The sequence below is a fragment of the Odontesthes bonariensis genome, chromosome 9 (genome assembly GCF_027942865.1).
Source record: "Odontesthes bonariensis isolate fOdoBon6 chromosome 9, fOdoBon6.hap1, whole genome shotgun sequence".
Classification (NCBI taxonomy): domain Eukaryota; kingdom Metazoa; phylum Chordata; class Actinopteri; order Atheriniformes; family Atherinopsidae; genus Odontesthes; species Odontesthes bonariensis.
Genome location: NC_134514.1, coordinates 34,061,860 through 34,079,390, shown reverse-complemented (window position 1 = coordinate 34,079,390; position 17,531 = coordinate 34,061,860). Strand labels below are relative to the sequence as shown.

At 41.2% G+C, this 17,531-nt stretch overlaps 1 protein-coding gene across 1 annotated transcript in view; it reads left to right on the top strand.

Moving 5' to 3' along the window:
* LOC142388624 (solute carrier family 12 member 9) overlaps nt 1-17,531 on the top strand; it is an 82,802-nt gene that overhangs the window by 21,884 nt on the left and 43,387 nt on the right. Inside the window, exons 7-8 of the mRNA XM_075474096.1 lie at nt 10,342-10,499; nt 12,354-12,436. Of these exons, the coding sequence (XP_075330211.1) occupies nt 10,342-10,499; nt 12,354-12,436 (241 nt within the window). The remainder of the gene's footprint in view (nt 1-10,341; nt 10,500-12,353; nt 12,437-17,531) is intronic.

Below are 17,531 nucleotides of genomic sequence, written 5' to 3'. Positions count from 1 at the left end.
ATCATCTTCTAGTCATCTCACTTGAGGAGTCGTCCTTGTCACTTCTAAACATCTCACACTCAGGTGAGTCAGGTGCATGTCAGGCTTATTGTATGAATGAGATTTACTTTGAAAATAATTGAATCTTAAATCAATCATCCAAACTGTCTGATCACGCCTGGTAACTGTAACGATAAGTAATGAAAAAAAAATCTATACTTGTACTCTGAAGCGGGTTGAATCATTTATGGTAAATAAACACATGATGCCTGTGGCTTCACCACACTGCATTTTTCAGGAATGCAGATAAATGTGCATATTTTTGACCTACTACTCACATCATATGAGTCTAAACTGTATCAGAGGGGGATCAGAAAGTGTTTGTTAGATGTTGAATGGAAATGCTGAGTACAGGTAAATGTAAATGAATCCTTGAATAAGCTGTAGCTGAAGGATGCAGTCGATACTCCTGCTGTCAGGGTTATGATTCCAGTTGGGCTTTCTTTCTGCCTCAAAGCTGAAGCAAGTCCGGGGAATGAGTGAAAACTAAGTGCCTGTCATTGCGCACGTTGTCCAAAGTGTGGCAGTCATGCTCTCTGTATAACGAGTGCTTCTCGTGTGGAGGATGCAGTGACAAACAACCTTTTCCTAAACTCTGTTGAATTGCTGCCTTCTCTAAATTGTGGTTCTGCATCATAGCTTTTAAAGATAAAGCAGTTATGAGCATGTGAGCATTTAGAAGTGAATGCCAGCGAGGGGGAGAAGTCCCGTTGATAATGATTGTGGGGGACCTCTCCTTAGCAGCCTATCTCAGTCGGTGCGTGAGCCCCTCTAACAGCATCTGCCCTCACTAAGATGTCAGCAGATGTCAACCTATGTGTGCTCCTTACAATGTCATTTGACTTGGGGCGGACATCTGCAGCTGGCTCTGATCTGGTGGTGAAATGAAGGAATGACACACCTCAACAACCAGGGTTGTGGTTCTGTTGTCTGTCATTATGGAATTCACTGAAAACCGCTTGAGCTTGCAGGCAGGGAACAACCGTTTTAGGCACGGCTTACCATTCAGGAACATGAAAGACCTGCTATTCTATCTTTTATCTTGCATTCGAGTGTTCCAGTAAAACAACTCTGCTTTGTTATGGAACGTTTTACAACGTTACACTTGCTTCAAGGGAAGCGGGATTCCCGCAACTTAGAGGATGACTTTGCAGATGCACTGACAATTCTGTGATGCGTGTTTTTTTTTTTGTTTTTTTTTCAGTTTCACATTCATTGCCATTGCAAATAGTATTAAGCTCAGTTGGGTGTGCATCTGCTTTGCAGGTCACTGAACGGCTACATATTATGTTTGCTTTGGAATAATTCATGTGATATGCCAGTATGCTTAGAGGGCTGGTGATGAAGGTTGATGGGATGTAAGATAGAAACAAATCTATTAACCTCATGTGACCAGCCAGCCAGCCATGACAGATTGCCCTGTCGCTTCCTTATCAAGCTCTTTGGGTAGTTTGTATTTTTTATGTGTGTGTGAATCAGGGACGGTATGACAACTAATTCTGTTGTTCTGGTTCCGGTTTTGTAGTTTTTAAACTATGATTGTTTTTATTTTCGAAATGCTTCATGTTGAAGTGTGATCCACAGAGGCTTTCTCTCTTTGCTTGATTGACTTTTGTGTGTGTGTGTTCACACACTCCTTCCACATTACTGTGCATCAGTGACCTGTGGGCTAATCCACCCTGTGCTATGGAAGCTATTGTATTCATAACTGACTTGATAATTATATTAATTGAATCTGCAGGGCCTTCTTTTGTGGTGCTATCTCTGACATGCAGCTTTGTGAATGTGTGTACAGTCCACACACCCCCTGAAGTGCTTCTGTCTGTCATCTCTCTTCTGTCCTCAGACCCCCCCCCCCACGCAAGTGCATAAACATACTGTCTGATTTCTCAGTTTTCAGCCAGCTCCCTTTTCTTTACACTTCAGTTATTTTCCTGTCCATTGGAACATGTCTGTTGTTTTCTTCCACGGACAGTTTTTTTGCTCTGTTTTTCTACTCTAAGTTTTGTGCTTTTCCCTCCAAGCTGTGGTTATCCCTACATCGCACACAATTCTCTCTTTTTGACTAATTGAAGATAATTTTTTTTTGCTTTTATCACTTAAGCCCCTTACTTGACCTGGCAGAACTCTGGAGCTGTTCTATTTCCAAAAGGTTCCTGGTAACCTGTCCCATCCCCTCCACGGAAAAGTCTCTGTAGCCATAAGATGCAACATGTTTTTTATGAGCTCTAGTGATTCTTCACCCCCCCAGTCTCAGGATTCTCTCCATGCTTGTCAGATTATAGTTGGTCGAAGGCAACAAGTCCAGCACAGCCACCCCTCCATCCACTTCTCTGGCACTATCACCCCACAGCAGCATTGTTGGCCTCCACTTTTCTTTTCTCCCTCTTGTCCCTGCCTGTCATTCATCCATCCATCCACCAGCTGTGCTCTCTCCTTTTGTTCTTTACCTCCTATCGCTTCACTGCAGACTTTCCAGTCACTTTTGCCTTCCCCTTCTTTTTCTCACCGCTGTCCCATTTTATTTTTGAGGAGGATGTGTAACAATGGCAGCAGCCCTGACCAAGTCTTTACAGACATGTCCTCTCTGAAAGAAAAGCTGCAGCGATCGCCAAGAGACCCTCTTCACAGGGTTGAGGAGCTTCACACAGAGGAGGGAACTGGGGGCCAGATTTGGATATTAGCCTTTTCATTTTGAATTGTTTGGCTCACACTTGGTGTCGACCAAGGCATTTTTATTGATGGATACTTACACTTGTAGTCTGTAGGGACACACTAAACTTGAATTCTCATTCAGAATCACATTGTGGCCGAAGAGAGCTGCCTTAAGTTTTCTTTTCATCCGTCTGTCCGAAAAGGTGAAACATACTTCTGGGATTTTGCTATATGTTCTGCAGTATTGGTACTTAATGTAAAATAGTACCTAAACTAAAACTTTTTTAAAAAACGTTTCATGATTTTAAAAGCTTAATGACTATTTGAGTTTCAGCCCTACATTGTGACTCCAGCTGAGGCAAAAATGTAGTCCTGTAAGTGGTTGTTCCGGGGACAACAAGAAGATTATTGTATACAACGGGCACAACCATCTTCAGAATTATTGGCTTTAAAGTGCGGTTCTCTTTAAAAATGAATGATTTGCTCGAAAAGATCAAGATAAGGTTCCAGTTTGAGCCAACAAGATTAATCTGATTAAAAATCGGTGCTCCTCTGGGTAGTTGACACTGTTCTCTTTTATATCTGCTCACCCTCTCTGCTTATCTCATCTCCATATTTTTGAACAGCGATCCGCAACAGCAGTCTGTGTAAAAACTATTAAAAACAAAAGCTGTTTGGTTTATGGGGCAGCAAAGGCAGCAACTGATCTGACCAATGATAATCCAGCCACTACTGCACTGCAACTGCCTCGGTTGGGCAGTAAAAGAGAACTTCAAGGCTAGCAACTGTCATGCTCCGGCTGGCAATACTCCCGTTCCTAAATTTGAAGTGTTCTCTTTAGTATTATAATCAATCCTTTACATTTCCATCATAACACACCATGTTAGGCCTTCTGTTTTGTTTTCTAGCGCCCCTTTCTGGAGTCAAGCACACTGCAAAGTGCTTCGTGATTATTTTGTCGGTCTGGAGTTTGAATAATTGGCATCATCACACAATGTCGGTGACTTACTTTGCCTTGAAGGTAATGTCATCCCATTATAAAGAAAAATGCAGCCAGTAGTTACTTCAGTCACATCCTTGTTAAAAGCATCTGTTGCCAATGATGAAGTAATACAAAGTTGGTACAGAGAATGACTGAAAAGAGAAGCTGAAAATTACAGCCTTAAGACGAATTGGACGTCAAGTACTGGGGGAAAATTTGCTTTACATTTTTAAGATTAAAGAGAAAGACGGACTCCCAAAAAAGCTGAGACGTGCAGAGTTCATGTGCCGTGTTGGGAGGAAAGACAGAGGATGGGGTGACAGAGAAAAACAGGGGGAGAGAGTGGATGGGTGTGTTTGTGCAGGCAGAGACCTTGTTAGTTATTGATCCCATTTAATAATCTTTAACCACAGTCTACTCCCCTGAGAGCACTTAACTCTCCCACTCCATCCCTCCCCTCTCTACCCGCCTCTGCCTCTATTTTTGCTTTCTGTTTGCTTCCTTTTTCTCAACTGCTCCTTTTTGTGTCTTTGTATACTTCATCCCTCGTGAGCTGCGTCTACGCTCTAAAAGTACCTGCAAGGTCAAGGGGAAGCGAGGCTAAAGACCAACACTAAATCCCAGAAGTAAAGGGTATAGTTCAGGGCTGGTGCATTTGTTGCTCTGGAGTCAATTACAATGTCTCTACAAGGCTGTAGAGGCATTCAGAGCACACCAGGCTGAAGACGGGCTGCACAGGTACCTTGGGTCTTTTGCGAAAAGAGATGCACATGTTCAGGCTGTTTCTGCCCAGACTTTTTGAAGTGCACTTGATACTGCTTTGCTTGCAAAATGAGTTCTTTGTTGCTTTTCCCCACTGGCCTGGTGGGAAAAAAAATCCTTTTCTCTCGTCTTTTAGCTGAGGGGTTGTACTTCTATATAGTCCACATGTCATTCAACAGTGGTCACGTACCTGCTGCACGTGAACAGACATGTTCCTTTGGTATTTTTATTTTATTTCTATTTTTTTGCAAAACCTGTTGTCACTTGCTCAGACTGAAAAAATAACCTTAATGTTATAATATTACATGATGTTATTGTGCTTATTCCCCCTGGCTGTTTTTAATCGCGAGTCAGGTTAGAAATAAAGTGGGCGGAGGTGTGAAAGATGAAAGTATTTCAGACGCCAAAGCGTTGAATGAAATACACAGAATTAATTCCAAATACACAGCATTTGGAGCTTGACTCATGTTAGACACTAAAAACCATCAGACCATGTCAGTAATCTCTTTGTGCATCCCCCATCTTCGTTGAATGCAATACATACTTGCACCCATTTAACTTGTATATGGCTGCACAAAATCAATGCATTGAAAGTATTTAATGGTTGTTCCACACACTGCTCTCAATCAGTAGAGACTCATTGTGAAGGTTTTTATGCTTATAGATATTTTACACCCAAATCCAGTCATGAGAAAAAGTAGAAACTCCACCTTTACAGTTCTAAGGGTTTACATCTTTTTACATGGTCCTGACTGGGTCTTAAACTGAGGTCAATCCAACCTCAGCAACACGTCATTTTACACTGTGTCATTATTTATGAACAAAAACTGAGACAAAACACAGACAAACAATATGGTCCAACATTACATTAACGCACTCTTCTGCCCTCAGCTCTTCATTTCACTAATACTTTGTACATATATTTTTATTATTTTATATTGTTTTGTTTTGTTTTATTGCACCAAACAGACCACGCCAAATTCCTTGTAATGTGAAAATTATCCGTGTGCATAAACTCTGTGTTTCTCCTTAACTTAAAATGATGAAACAATCCATTGAAATGGACTAACTGTGTAAACAATGCTGCGTTATGAAGGGAAGGGTTTTACAGCAGAAATACTGTAAAAAGTAAACCTGGAGAGAAAAGTGTTGGTTCTCCTAACTTTACTAGAACGAGACAGCGAATAAGATTCAAAGCTGTCAGGAGGCTCTCATTTTCTTTGGCAAACGAGACTTCTTTGACTTGGTAATCAGTTGTCACTGTGTTACTTTATGTAAGGCCTAACCATTCAGTCTATATTTGTGCCAAGAGAATAAAGGGTTTTTTAAGTTATTGTCACCACTTTTCACATCACAACCAGTGTATTTGATATTGATTAGTGTAGCTTCAGTGCAATTAAGATTAAGATCCGATTTATTGATCATGCATACACATGAAATTTGTCCTCCGCTTTTAACCCATCCAGGTTGGCACCTGTTGACACACACATGCACAGGGTCACACACTCAGAGACGGATGCCAACCTGGAGCGGTGGGCAGCCATTCAGCACCCGTGGAGCATGGGGGTACGGTGCCTTGCTCAAGGGCACCTCAGCCAAGGAGGCAAGGAGGTGGACTGACACCCCTCCAGCTGTCAGTTCCACCAATCTTTTTTTTTTACGTGGCGAGAGTGGGAATCGAACCTGCCAACCTTCCGGTTATTGGACGACCGACTCTAACCACTGAACCAATTCCAAATTCCAAATATTTTCACATTTTCGAGCAGCTGTTTTTGCTTGGAAATAGCATTCAACCAAGGAGTTTACAGCAGAAATAGAAAGGAGAGGTTTCTTTGAGTATTGATGGGCATGACTGTCGTTTATCTAGTCTAGAGACACAAATGTTCCCATAATGGTGCTGTGAGCATGACAGTAATGTTAGCCATAAGCCAGAGCCCTCTCAGTAACTAGCTTTGATCCCATTTGAGCATTTATTGGCTGTTCTATAGGATCATTAAGCTGGATGATCCTGAATCGTTACGTGAGTCCTGATGAGGGCTGAACTCATCCTCCAAGAGCAACATGAGCACTGGTTGTGATGGCCGTGTTTCCGCTCGTGTTCATACACCTAAACACACGTGCACACACCCACTCTGGTGTCAGAGATTTGAAAAATCATGCATAATTAATCCATAATGTTCGACCAAAGCGCAGGTGAATTATCTGAAGCACAAACACATGAGATGATGGATTAAAAGATGAATATGCATGAATACACAATTGAGAGCATGAATTAAAATGGTAAACAAATGAGCTGAAGGAGGGAGCCGGCTGGGAGGAGTGAGAACAGTCGACCAAACAATCTCTGTGGGCTCATTTTAGTCACTGAGCTGTGTTTCCTCCGCTTTTCTAAACGAGTCCCTTTAATCTGTCACACACTCCCTCATGCTTTTGTTCTCCTCTTCATTTCAACAGCAGAGCTCATTTCAGCTTGATGATCTGATCAATAATTACCATCCTGGCCACACACACACGCATGCAGACACACATAGATGCAATTCTCCCTTTGTAGTGAATACACAGCTTCTAAAGACACAAAATTATAAACCTAAAAATACATATTGTTCATTCTACTGTGACATTTGCATTCTTCCTCTCTTTCTCTTTCACAGACTCACCGCACGCACACACACACACACACACACACACACACCATTTGTCATCACTGTTGTTCATTTTGCTGTGTCTTTGTTTTTTAGAGCCAGTTTGGAAATGTCAAGCTTTCAAGATTTATTTTGGTTGTGCTGCATGTCGGAGAAATTAATAATCAACCTATAAATTTTGACCCACATCATCATTCATTTCTGTTGCATGCACTCTCGGACACACCCAACAAACACACACACACACACACACACACACACACACACCCACCCACACATGCACGCACATATGTTCTACAAGTACATTTTTACATATCAGATCAATGCATCTTTAGCAGTCTGCTGCAGAACAGCAATCTTTTGAAGATTTGTTAAGTTTCATTTCATCAGAATCAGGTGTGTTGAAGCAGGGAAACATCTAAAACCTGCAGGACAGCGGCCCTCGAGGACTGACTTTGGACATCCCTGCTTTAGAGGCTGACAAAAAAACACCTTCAGGAGCCACCTAAAATGTTGAGAGATAAGGAAGGGCAATAACCCAACAAGAGTCAGACTTTATGTTTTTATATACACTGCAGTTGAAAACGTGTCATGACAAAGTGCAAGAATCCACAAAACTGCTCTTGTCAAAGTAAATATGAAATTTTTGAGGTTTGAGTTGTGCTAGATGGAAAAAAAGTCGCTCCTTTCATGGTCGCCGTCTAAGTAGCTTTCAGCTTTAGCTCACCTAGCTTTTAGAGACCCTATGATTCTCAAAACTAATAGCCCTTTGACTGCTGTCTACTGCAGGTCAGACACTACTACGAGAAGTACTTCAACAAAGCTTTGCAACCTAACTTAAAAAAAACAAAAAACAAAACATACATCCATTTTCAATAACTGCTTTATCCATTTCTCCCTGGTTAGGTTGCTTGTCCATCACAGCATAGTCGGTTCACACCAACGCTAACTTTAACCTAACCTAAGTTCATTATAATCCTATAAATGACTCTTCTGCAACTCTTTTATTCAGTGTATTTGGGGTGATTCATAAATGTGTGTGTGTGTTCAGGAGCACAACAGCACACGGCGTGTGCACGCCGACTGCCTCTTTAGCTCCTTATGAAATGATAGTGTTCCGAGATGTTTGGATGGAATGAACAATATTTTATAGGCCATGATGCCATGATGATAAGCACTAAAATCAGTGGACCTGGAAGAAAATGTGATGAGATTAATAATTAGGAGAAGAGAAAAAAAAAGAGAGGGAGAGCGGTCACTGGTCCAAATAGAAATAAAATGAGGAGGATTGAGACCGAAAAGTAAGAGCGACCTCTCAAACATCACAATGAAGGAGAGGGAGGTGATGAGGGAGATGAGTCAATGGACTGGGTGCGTGTGTGTGTAATGTGTGAGAGAGAACTGAGCCACAAAGAGTGATTGAGATGGATCAGGAGAGGGAGAAGTAGTTTGCGCTTTAATTCTCATCTCTCTAGCTGTGTTGTATTGAAAACGGGTGGGGGGTAGACCATAATCATGCACACCCTGCTGTCTTTTTTGGTCTCACTGATCCCTCTTTCACCATGTATTGAGCACCATATCCTGCATGTTTGTGCACACGCACATTCACTGTATTCCAGGGTCACATCATAAGACACCCTGGCAGAGTAATCATTCCTTCCGCTGCAGTGGTGTTCCTTTACATCCGACATTGGCCCGTTTTGCCTCCCAGAGCAAACAAGATTTAAATTACTTCATTTTGGTGTCCCAATGGAAATGTAACAAAATGATTTTTCGATTTTTCTATTTGTCTATTTTTTTTTTTATCTCTTTCTTCACTGTTGACACCACAAGTGATTGAGCTTTAACAGCTTCTTTTCCCAGTCAAAGTGCTTTTACTCTGACTCAGTGCTTGTTGATGTGAGCCCAAGACTTGCAGATTATATCAGACAAAATTCTGCCTTCATGGTATTGTTGTCAGTCAGATTGTGCAATAAGGAACACCTGCTTTGTTGCTATAATGAATGTTTGTGAGGATCGTTTGTGACAAACAACCATGCACACTCACTTCTAGGATAAATTTACCAATTAACGTGGCACACATGTTTTTGAACGGTGGGAGGAAACCACACATGCACAGGAAGAACATGCAACCTCCACATGGAATCAGGATTCGAACCAGGAACCCTCAGTGCTAACCACCACACCACCAAAGCAGCAAAGACTTGTGATTGGTTAAAGGATTAGAAAAATGCGATGGTGATGGGTCCGTGTGTGCGAGCTCACAGTGCCCCACACCTGCCACTTTAGGTGGTAAATCTGATGACATCATATAGTCCCGTTTGATTACTTTTCCCTCAACCACAGATACATGAGATAACAACATTTTGCTGATAATTCTGTTTGTGTATGAAAACATTTTAAGACATTACAACATTAAATATTTTTTAAAGATGATTCCCCAACATATATTAAGTGTTTTCTTTATATAAAAAAAAGAAAACTGAAATAAGCAATTTAGTATCAATGCCAAAAGTAATATCAATCTGATATTGATTTCTAACAATAGCCATGGATGAACAAATTGACATTATGGCAGATTTAGACAAGCAAAGTATGTCTTGATTGAACACTGTACATAAAAACGTACACATTCTGCTTCATGGACAGATGGGACCATCTGTGAGGGAGAAGATAAAAATGTCTCACAGATCAAAGTGACGCATTCCATCTATTCAAAAGCACGTTTAAAGGGAAACGCATAGAGGGAAAAAGTTCCGTTGGACAGTTTTGATCCATCGATTCGTTTATGAAGCCACATACTGTAGCACGTCACTATGGCAACCTGACTTGTACTAAATCTCATATCTTATCTGTCTTTTCGCTGTTGTATTATGATGTTGTTGTAAGCATGAAATTACCAAACAAAGACTGTGGTAAGGCAATGGGTAGATTTAATTTGGAACATGTTTCTGGGAATAAATGCTTAAAATGGCCTGGACTTTTGCAGCTTTGTGATAGAATTCCACCCACAGCTTCATGATGTGATTAAGAACAATGCATAAATTAAAGTAAATGTGTTTGCAATTGCAGGTTTTTGAAAAATTGATTAAAAAGTTTGAAGTTTTTAGAGAGCACTGCCTCCCCGACTGCCCCTTATGAGCATCCTGCTTCAAACAATGATAAACATCACGTCTCTGTTGGCTATGATTTGATATCAAATGTAAAAACTTTTACACACGATGGTTACATTTGTGGATTTTATTCTGTAACTTTTTCCAGCATCCTCCTTCAGAGGGATTACAGTTTCCTGAGAGACATCAACATCTGGAATCCCTTCGTCACCATCGGGGTTTATTCCTCCACGCTCTCTGCCGCAATGAGCAATCTGATTGGAGCCTCACGGATCCTCTATGCCCTGGCCAGGGACGACTTGTTTGGTGGGTAGCACTACTGCTCTCTAACTCTGAAACTGCAGTAAGGTCTCTCCTAATATACTGCCTCCTCAGTACTTTGACTGCAGTTTGCAATGGAAGAGCAGTTTACCACCAAAATACTAGAGGCCAAAGTGTTTGTCTGAGTGCTGAAGTTTCGGTAAAATGTAGTTCAAATCCAAACTCTCTTCATGAAAGTCACTCCCATATCAAGCGAACGCAGCTCTCTTGTAATTTCCACCGCTCCTCTGTGTGATTCCATGCTGCCTGCTGCTTTGTAATTACTAATGACTGTGAGCACCTTCTTTATCCTGTCCTCTCCTCCTTTGTTAAGTCTATTGCAAATTGATTTGTCCTGTTCCTGTCCATGCGTGAGGCGAGCTTGTGTGTGTTTCAGGGGAGATAAATGGCTATATTAGCACAGGTTGCTCTGTAGGGTGATCAGAAGGAGCAAAGGCACACGACTGGAGTACAAGTCTGTCTGTCAGCATAGATTAGATGAATCTGTTCATTAACACTCGGTGTCTGTGGAACCATAAATGTGTAATGTTCTTGTGGGGAGCAGCATGTTTTTGAGAAGGGTTCTGTGAGCACACCGTCTTTGCATGAGTGTGTGCTGTTCTTGTCATTCATTCATGCATGCTGCTCACTACTCCGCCTTGCCACTGTCCTATGCAAACTGACTGATGGAACACTCAGAAGGAGTTTTCTTCCTCCACACCACTATCTCCTTCTCCTCTATAACAGGCTAACCACTAACTCCTTCACCTCTGTCCTGCCTCTCCATCCTCTTCAACAGTCAGCTGTCCCCCCTCAGCTGCATTGACTTGACCTAAATCTCTCGCTGATTCAATTCCAATGCTTTTTTTCAGGTGTGAAATTCACTCTCAAACTGAGATTCTTCTCCTCCATCCATCACTTCCCCTCCACATTCCCCACCTTTTCAGCTGCTTTTCGTCTCCATGGTTGGGGGTGTTAATCTCTGTTGTTCTTATAAATTCAGCGTCTCATTGCCATGCCATAAAATGCCTCAGATGAAGGTTTGAGATGAATGTAAGACCACTGTCTTCCAGCAAACCAAGCAGAGCAGGGAGGTGGTAAATAAAATGACTCGGCAGCTCAGTTTGTCCCCCTCTGTCTCTCCCTCTCTCTTTTTTAAGCAGAGATGCAGTTTATTACTTAAACTTGTTTAAATGTTTGGAACATTAGATTTTGCCAACCCTTATCCAAACCTCTTCTGGTCATTTAAGCATACTAGTATATGTATATGTACATTGGAAATAACATGAATTATAAGACAAATAGCAACTGTCAGTGCTTCCAGGTTGGGTTTTTATTTTTGGTTTTGGTTGTCGTGGAAGAAAAACTGAGAAACATTTCTGAGTTGGAGGTTATTCTGTTCCTGTCCGCTGAAAAAACATGAAAATACATATACGCACTTCTAAATTCACATGACTGACTTTCCATGTCTTTCCATGTTTTTTACTTTGAATGTCAACCTCCTCAAGCTTACAATGTTTGATCCCAAATCCGGTCCAAATTATGTGAGCAGGCAGCTCTTAGGGACCACTGTAGGCGCTGTCTGTGAAGCTGTTCCAGGGCATGTGTGAGTAGAGTTAACTGCGTTCTCGAAGTTCTCGAACGTTGACTCCGTTGAACGTTCTACAAATATGCATGACAGAAAATCACCAAATGCATCCTATCGTGCATTAGATTATGACATATAATGACATCCTATTATACGTCTACTTTAACACTAAAACAACCTCTTCGGTCAACACATGTTTTAATGATGTTGGTTTTGAGGGTTTTGGAAGCTGTTGTCGGGGGATTTGTTTTCAACAATTTTTGCCTCTGCAGGTAAGGTGCTGTCTCCAGCCAAGAAGACGTCCCGCAGTGGCAACCCCTGGGTCTCTGTGCTCATCTCCTGGTTCCTCGTGCAGGTCAGTGAAGACGCACACATGCAGAACATGGTTTCTAATACTACAAGATAGGCTGGCAGTAACCAAAAGAGATATGCAGCTAACAATTTGTACGAGTGTAAATAAGTAATATTTTAACTAGGGCTGGGCAACGATTTAAAATTTTTAATCTAATTAATCACATGATTTCCCTGATTAATCACGATGAATCGCATTTGTGCGCAAAATCCAAAAATTAATTCAAAAGTAGTGTATAGCTTTTAGCATTTAGTTTTATGTTAAATGTGCTGCCATATGAATGAAAGTGCCATAACATTTGTTGTCCAGACAAACTTTTAACATCAGCATCTTTATGTAGTTTTTATGTAGAAGCCTCGCTCCACTGTCTGTTTCCTTGAATGACTTGCTGGTATCAGTTGTGTGTTTTGCCTTTAAGTGATATTTTAGACTGGAACTACTACGGTGATAAGACAATTCAACTTGGCAGTGTTTACAGATGACTTTGGTTCTGTCGACTCCGCCGTCTGGAAGAACTTTAAAATGAAAATGGCCCAGTAAAAGTTCTGTACCCTTCTCCATGCTTGGTGGATCCGCCGATTACTTTTCCGGTTCCGCAGCAGACAGCAACAGACTTTTACAATAATAAAATGAATAATAAAACAGGGGTGGTTTGTGGCGTAGTAGGTTGAGCAGGTGCCCCATGTACAAGAGGCCTGCATCGGATGGCCCTGTGCTGGGTGTCGTTCCCCCTCTCTCTGCCCCCTGCTTCCTGTCTCTCTGAACTTACCTATCCATTAAAGGCACAAAAGCCCCCCACCCCAATTTTTTTTTTTAAATAAAAAAAACATGCGTTAATGCGCGATAAAATATTCATTGGCATTAAATAATCAACGCGTTAACATGATAATAACGAGTTAACTCGCCCAGCCCTAATTTTAACATGAAATTAGGGTTTGAGAAGAGAAAGGCATAACAATGAGGTATACACAGTAACTTGTTGACAGACATGCATTTGATCACTGAGTCTATTGGGTTTGATCATGGTCAGTTAGGTTTTGATAAAAGCATGATTAGCTTTGGATGAACCCCCAATTAACACTTCAGTAAGCAACTTCAGAAACAGAAGATTTTAACCTTTAATTTATGCTAGTTAGTTGTCTTAAAAGACAGGCTGACTTCAACTGTGCTACATCACAAGCAGCAGATGTTGCCAGGCCACACATCTGTGCAGTTGCTGCTGCACATTAATAAATTGATAAATTGTGGTTGTATTTAGCAGTACTATATTGACCCTTCAAGATCTTTGTGTGTGCCTCCATAGCAGCAGATAATAAGTCATAAACATTACCCGCAAAATCCCAAAGCTGAACTTAATTTAAAGCTGCTCACACAACTTGTAGATTTCTTCCCACTGGGAAAATCAGAGCAAGATTAATTGTGGTCGTATCCGTCTCCTTATGGGAAGCTTTTGAGCAGAAGACTGTAGTTTCTTACCTTGCAAGGCAACTTGGATTTCCCAAAATCTCAATCACAAGCCAACCACAGGCCAAAGCATAGAAGCTCGGACAAACAAGCCTCCTGCACCGGCAGCAGGTTTTATGTGTGAAGAGTCAGGAATAGCAGCTTTTACTCTCAGATTGGCTCTCTGCACCTTGTCATTTGTTTGATGGTATTTGGGACTATATCTACACCTTTAGACAGCTTCTGTGGATTTTCAAGGTGGTTCTGTGTAACAAATCATCTGATCCATCAGGTTTTGTTGTTTATTTAGTGGAGCAAAATCTAGAAGTCTGTTTGTTCACCAAAATACACCTGCCCGAGCACAGAAAACTGAATTTTCTGCTTAGAATGCTATTACAGGAGCAATATCTCACGAAACAAATGGTTCTTAGCTTCTGTATTAAGGGTTAGAATCTTAATTATTAAACCTTAATAGGGGCATTTCTGTTCCTTAAGTTAAATTCACAAGCATTTGTTACAGTAACAAGAATATGTGACAAGCAAATTAAATCCATAAGATTTGTTGTGCTCAAATGTGCTCCATTTTTAAACACAAAACCAGATACAGTTTACTCTGTGTGACTGATGCAACCATCGTCTGCGCTGGTCACTTGTAAAAGTCTCCAAGTAATTAGAACTTTTAGAAGCGTTGCAAACTGCAGGCAGGAGTATTGTGAGAACACAGCCCCCCTCTTCTTTTACTCTGCTCAAAGAAAGCACGAAGTCTGGTTGTGGTGTATTTCTCCTTTCTTCTCTTCTAAATGGGGGAAAGAAGTCAATTTAGAGTGAGGAGAAAATATTGGCACAGGGAAGGAGGGTGAGGATAGAGAGACAAAGAGGAGGCGGAGGATTTTACGAGTTAATAGCCCTGACTAAAGCATCATTATCAGAGGTGGGTGTTAAAGGCTGAATGGCCTGTCATTATTTGCGCCTTCTCTTTCTCTCCATCTCGGTCCCGCTCTTGTCCTCATCTCCTCACTTTGCCGCTCTTTAGGAGCTGAGGAGGAGCTTTTTGACAGAAATCGTTAGCTGCATTGCTGCCACCGCCAAAAATCATTTACTGTCGTCCTCTTCCTCTCTGCATTCTCTTGCTCCATTAGAGTGATTAACTGATGACAAAAGTCTGATTGTAATCTTGCCCTGAACACTTAGGCACTGTGGCATTGAAAATGAAGCTTTCTTTTATCCGAGTTCTCAGAGGAGCAACAATTGCAAGAGAACTTGGGGAAAGGAAAAGTGAGAAGTAAAAGAGAAGGTTCGAGAGATTTGTGTTGTTTTGTTTGGCTCCATCCTGGTTTCCTGATCTTGCATTACAAGAGTTGTATTTAAAACAGCCTGTGCTTGCAGGGCATTTTCATATCCCCCCAAACCATTTTGCCCACATTAAGAGATCTACTTCGGGATCATATTGCTGTGCCACATGAAACATCTTTACCAACAAATGACAGTGAAATGTGGCCCACTTTATCCGTTGCTTTATATACATGATTTCTTTCCATTTTCTACTGCTCATTAGGGATCCAGACAATGACAGTTCGCTAAGAGGGGCACTGCTTCTCTCGAGCTCATGCTCCACCTCCCCCTGTGGGGTCCAGAATCATTCTCAGACTGTACTTGATTTAAGTGGATTCCAAATGTAATCTCCTCCTAGATGGACATGCTCTTAATGGTTCCACAGGAAAGTTTCAAGGAAGTGTCCTAATTAAATGTCTGAACCATGTGACTTGTTGCAGTGACTCACCTCGAATGGAGCCCTCTATCATTTTCTTTCAAGCGAGCCCATCTTCAAGTCTTGAGCTGCTCTGAAGTCTGCTGAAGACTTACTGTGTTCTTAAGATTGCAGTTTAAGGAAAGTACACGGTTATTCTTTTGTGTTTTGCCTAATTTCCCTTCCTCTCCTTTTTCAAATGCATTAATTAAGGGGGTGCTAATAGTAGAAGGCAGTTTAACGTTCCCATATAACCTGGAGGTTTTCCAATAGTGGGTTTCAGTCTTACTCTGAAATTAATTGATGAAAAGAAGGCAATACTAATTATGACATGATGGAAATAGCAGAATAAATAACAGAGAGGGACAGTATAATAGTTCCCTTTTAAACCATGCACACAGCTCTGCTCATCACAACTGGTTTTAGTCTTCATTTTCACCTCATTCCACCATGTTGAAAGTTTTCAGAGTCTAAGGGAAATTACCTACCATAGCTTTAACTATAAAGTTACCTGCACACCACAGATATGTTATAGGATCAACTAGCGTAGTGGTAAGCGATTTCGGTAAAGATGCAGGAGTCCCGAGTTCGATTCTTGCCCGATGCGTTTTGGCAGTGAGAAGTGATAGTGGGCATACCAACGTCTCTGCAGAGAAGGCGCGCAATTTGAAAAACAATTCAGTTCTCAAACGGAAGTTTTGATTGCAACAATTAGCTAGTGCACCAGGGTGTAAATAGCACACTTTGCTATATATAGCATACATTATTCTGAATGTCTATTAGCACCCCTGGTACAATAGCCTTACACTATTCACACCACTGATCTATAAAGAAGGTTCTTTATAGATCAGGATGTTCATTAAGAAGCGGCTGATCGAGGCAGCACCAAAATGAGTTTTTCTTTAAGACAGTGTTTTTATTTCAGTTCTCCATGGTCTCATGTTTGCATTTTAATAAATGGAGTTTAACATAACAGATTGGTTGAGGAATTGAAATCTTTCTCATCATGACAAGGCGCAGTTCTGAGTAGAAAGCTTCTACATGGTCATGTAAAAAATGTCTTATAATAAGTAGATCATAGCTCTGTAAATGAGAATGCGAGTATCATAAAAGAGGCATTTCCAATGCAGATTTTGCATTAAAATTGAATTATGTGATCAATATGCCAGTGTAAATGCACAGGGGTGTAAATAGCATACATTGCATTTTGTACCAGAGGGGGTATTACAGTAATGGAACACATCGCCATGTGCACCGGGGTACGAATTGCATTCACTTCTAATTGCACCAAGGTTCAAATAGCATACACTTCTAATTGCACCGGGGTACAAATAGCATACACTTCTAATTGCACCAGACGGGGTATCAATAGAACACATTGCTGAGTGCACCGGGGTACGAATAGCATTCACTGCTATTTGGACCAGACGGGGTATCAATAGAACACATTGCTGAGTGCACCAGGGTACAATCAGCATACAGTGCCAATTGTACCAGGGGTGCAAATAGCCTTACCCTAATGTTTATGAACCCTGACCTTCGCATCTGAAGTCCTCTCCTATAAATGTAGCCTTACAAATAAATGCAAAATCATTCACTTCATATTCTTGGTATGATATACATTAAGCAAGGTACTGGTAAAACATTGGCTCATTTCTATATTTAGTGATCTAGATAACTGCTGATGAAAATTTCCTGTTAATAGCAAAGCAGAAAGCAAAATAGCTTTGACTTCCTGCTTCTGAGGCAAAGTGAATGGAGCGTAATGTGAAGCGGTGGGTGGAAATGAAAATGAGGAGTTGGTACTGTGATGTAACAGAACTCTGCAGATCTGAATGAATCATTGAGAGTTTCAGACTGAGCCCAAACCAAGTGACAGGGTTGGACTATGTCTGCGGTTTTGAGTAG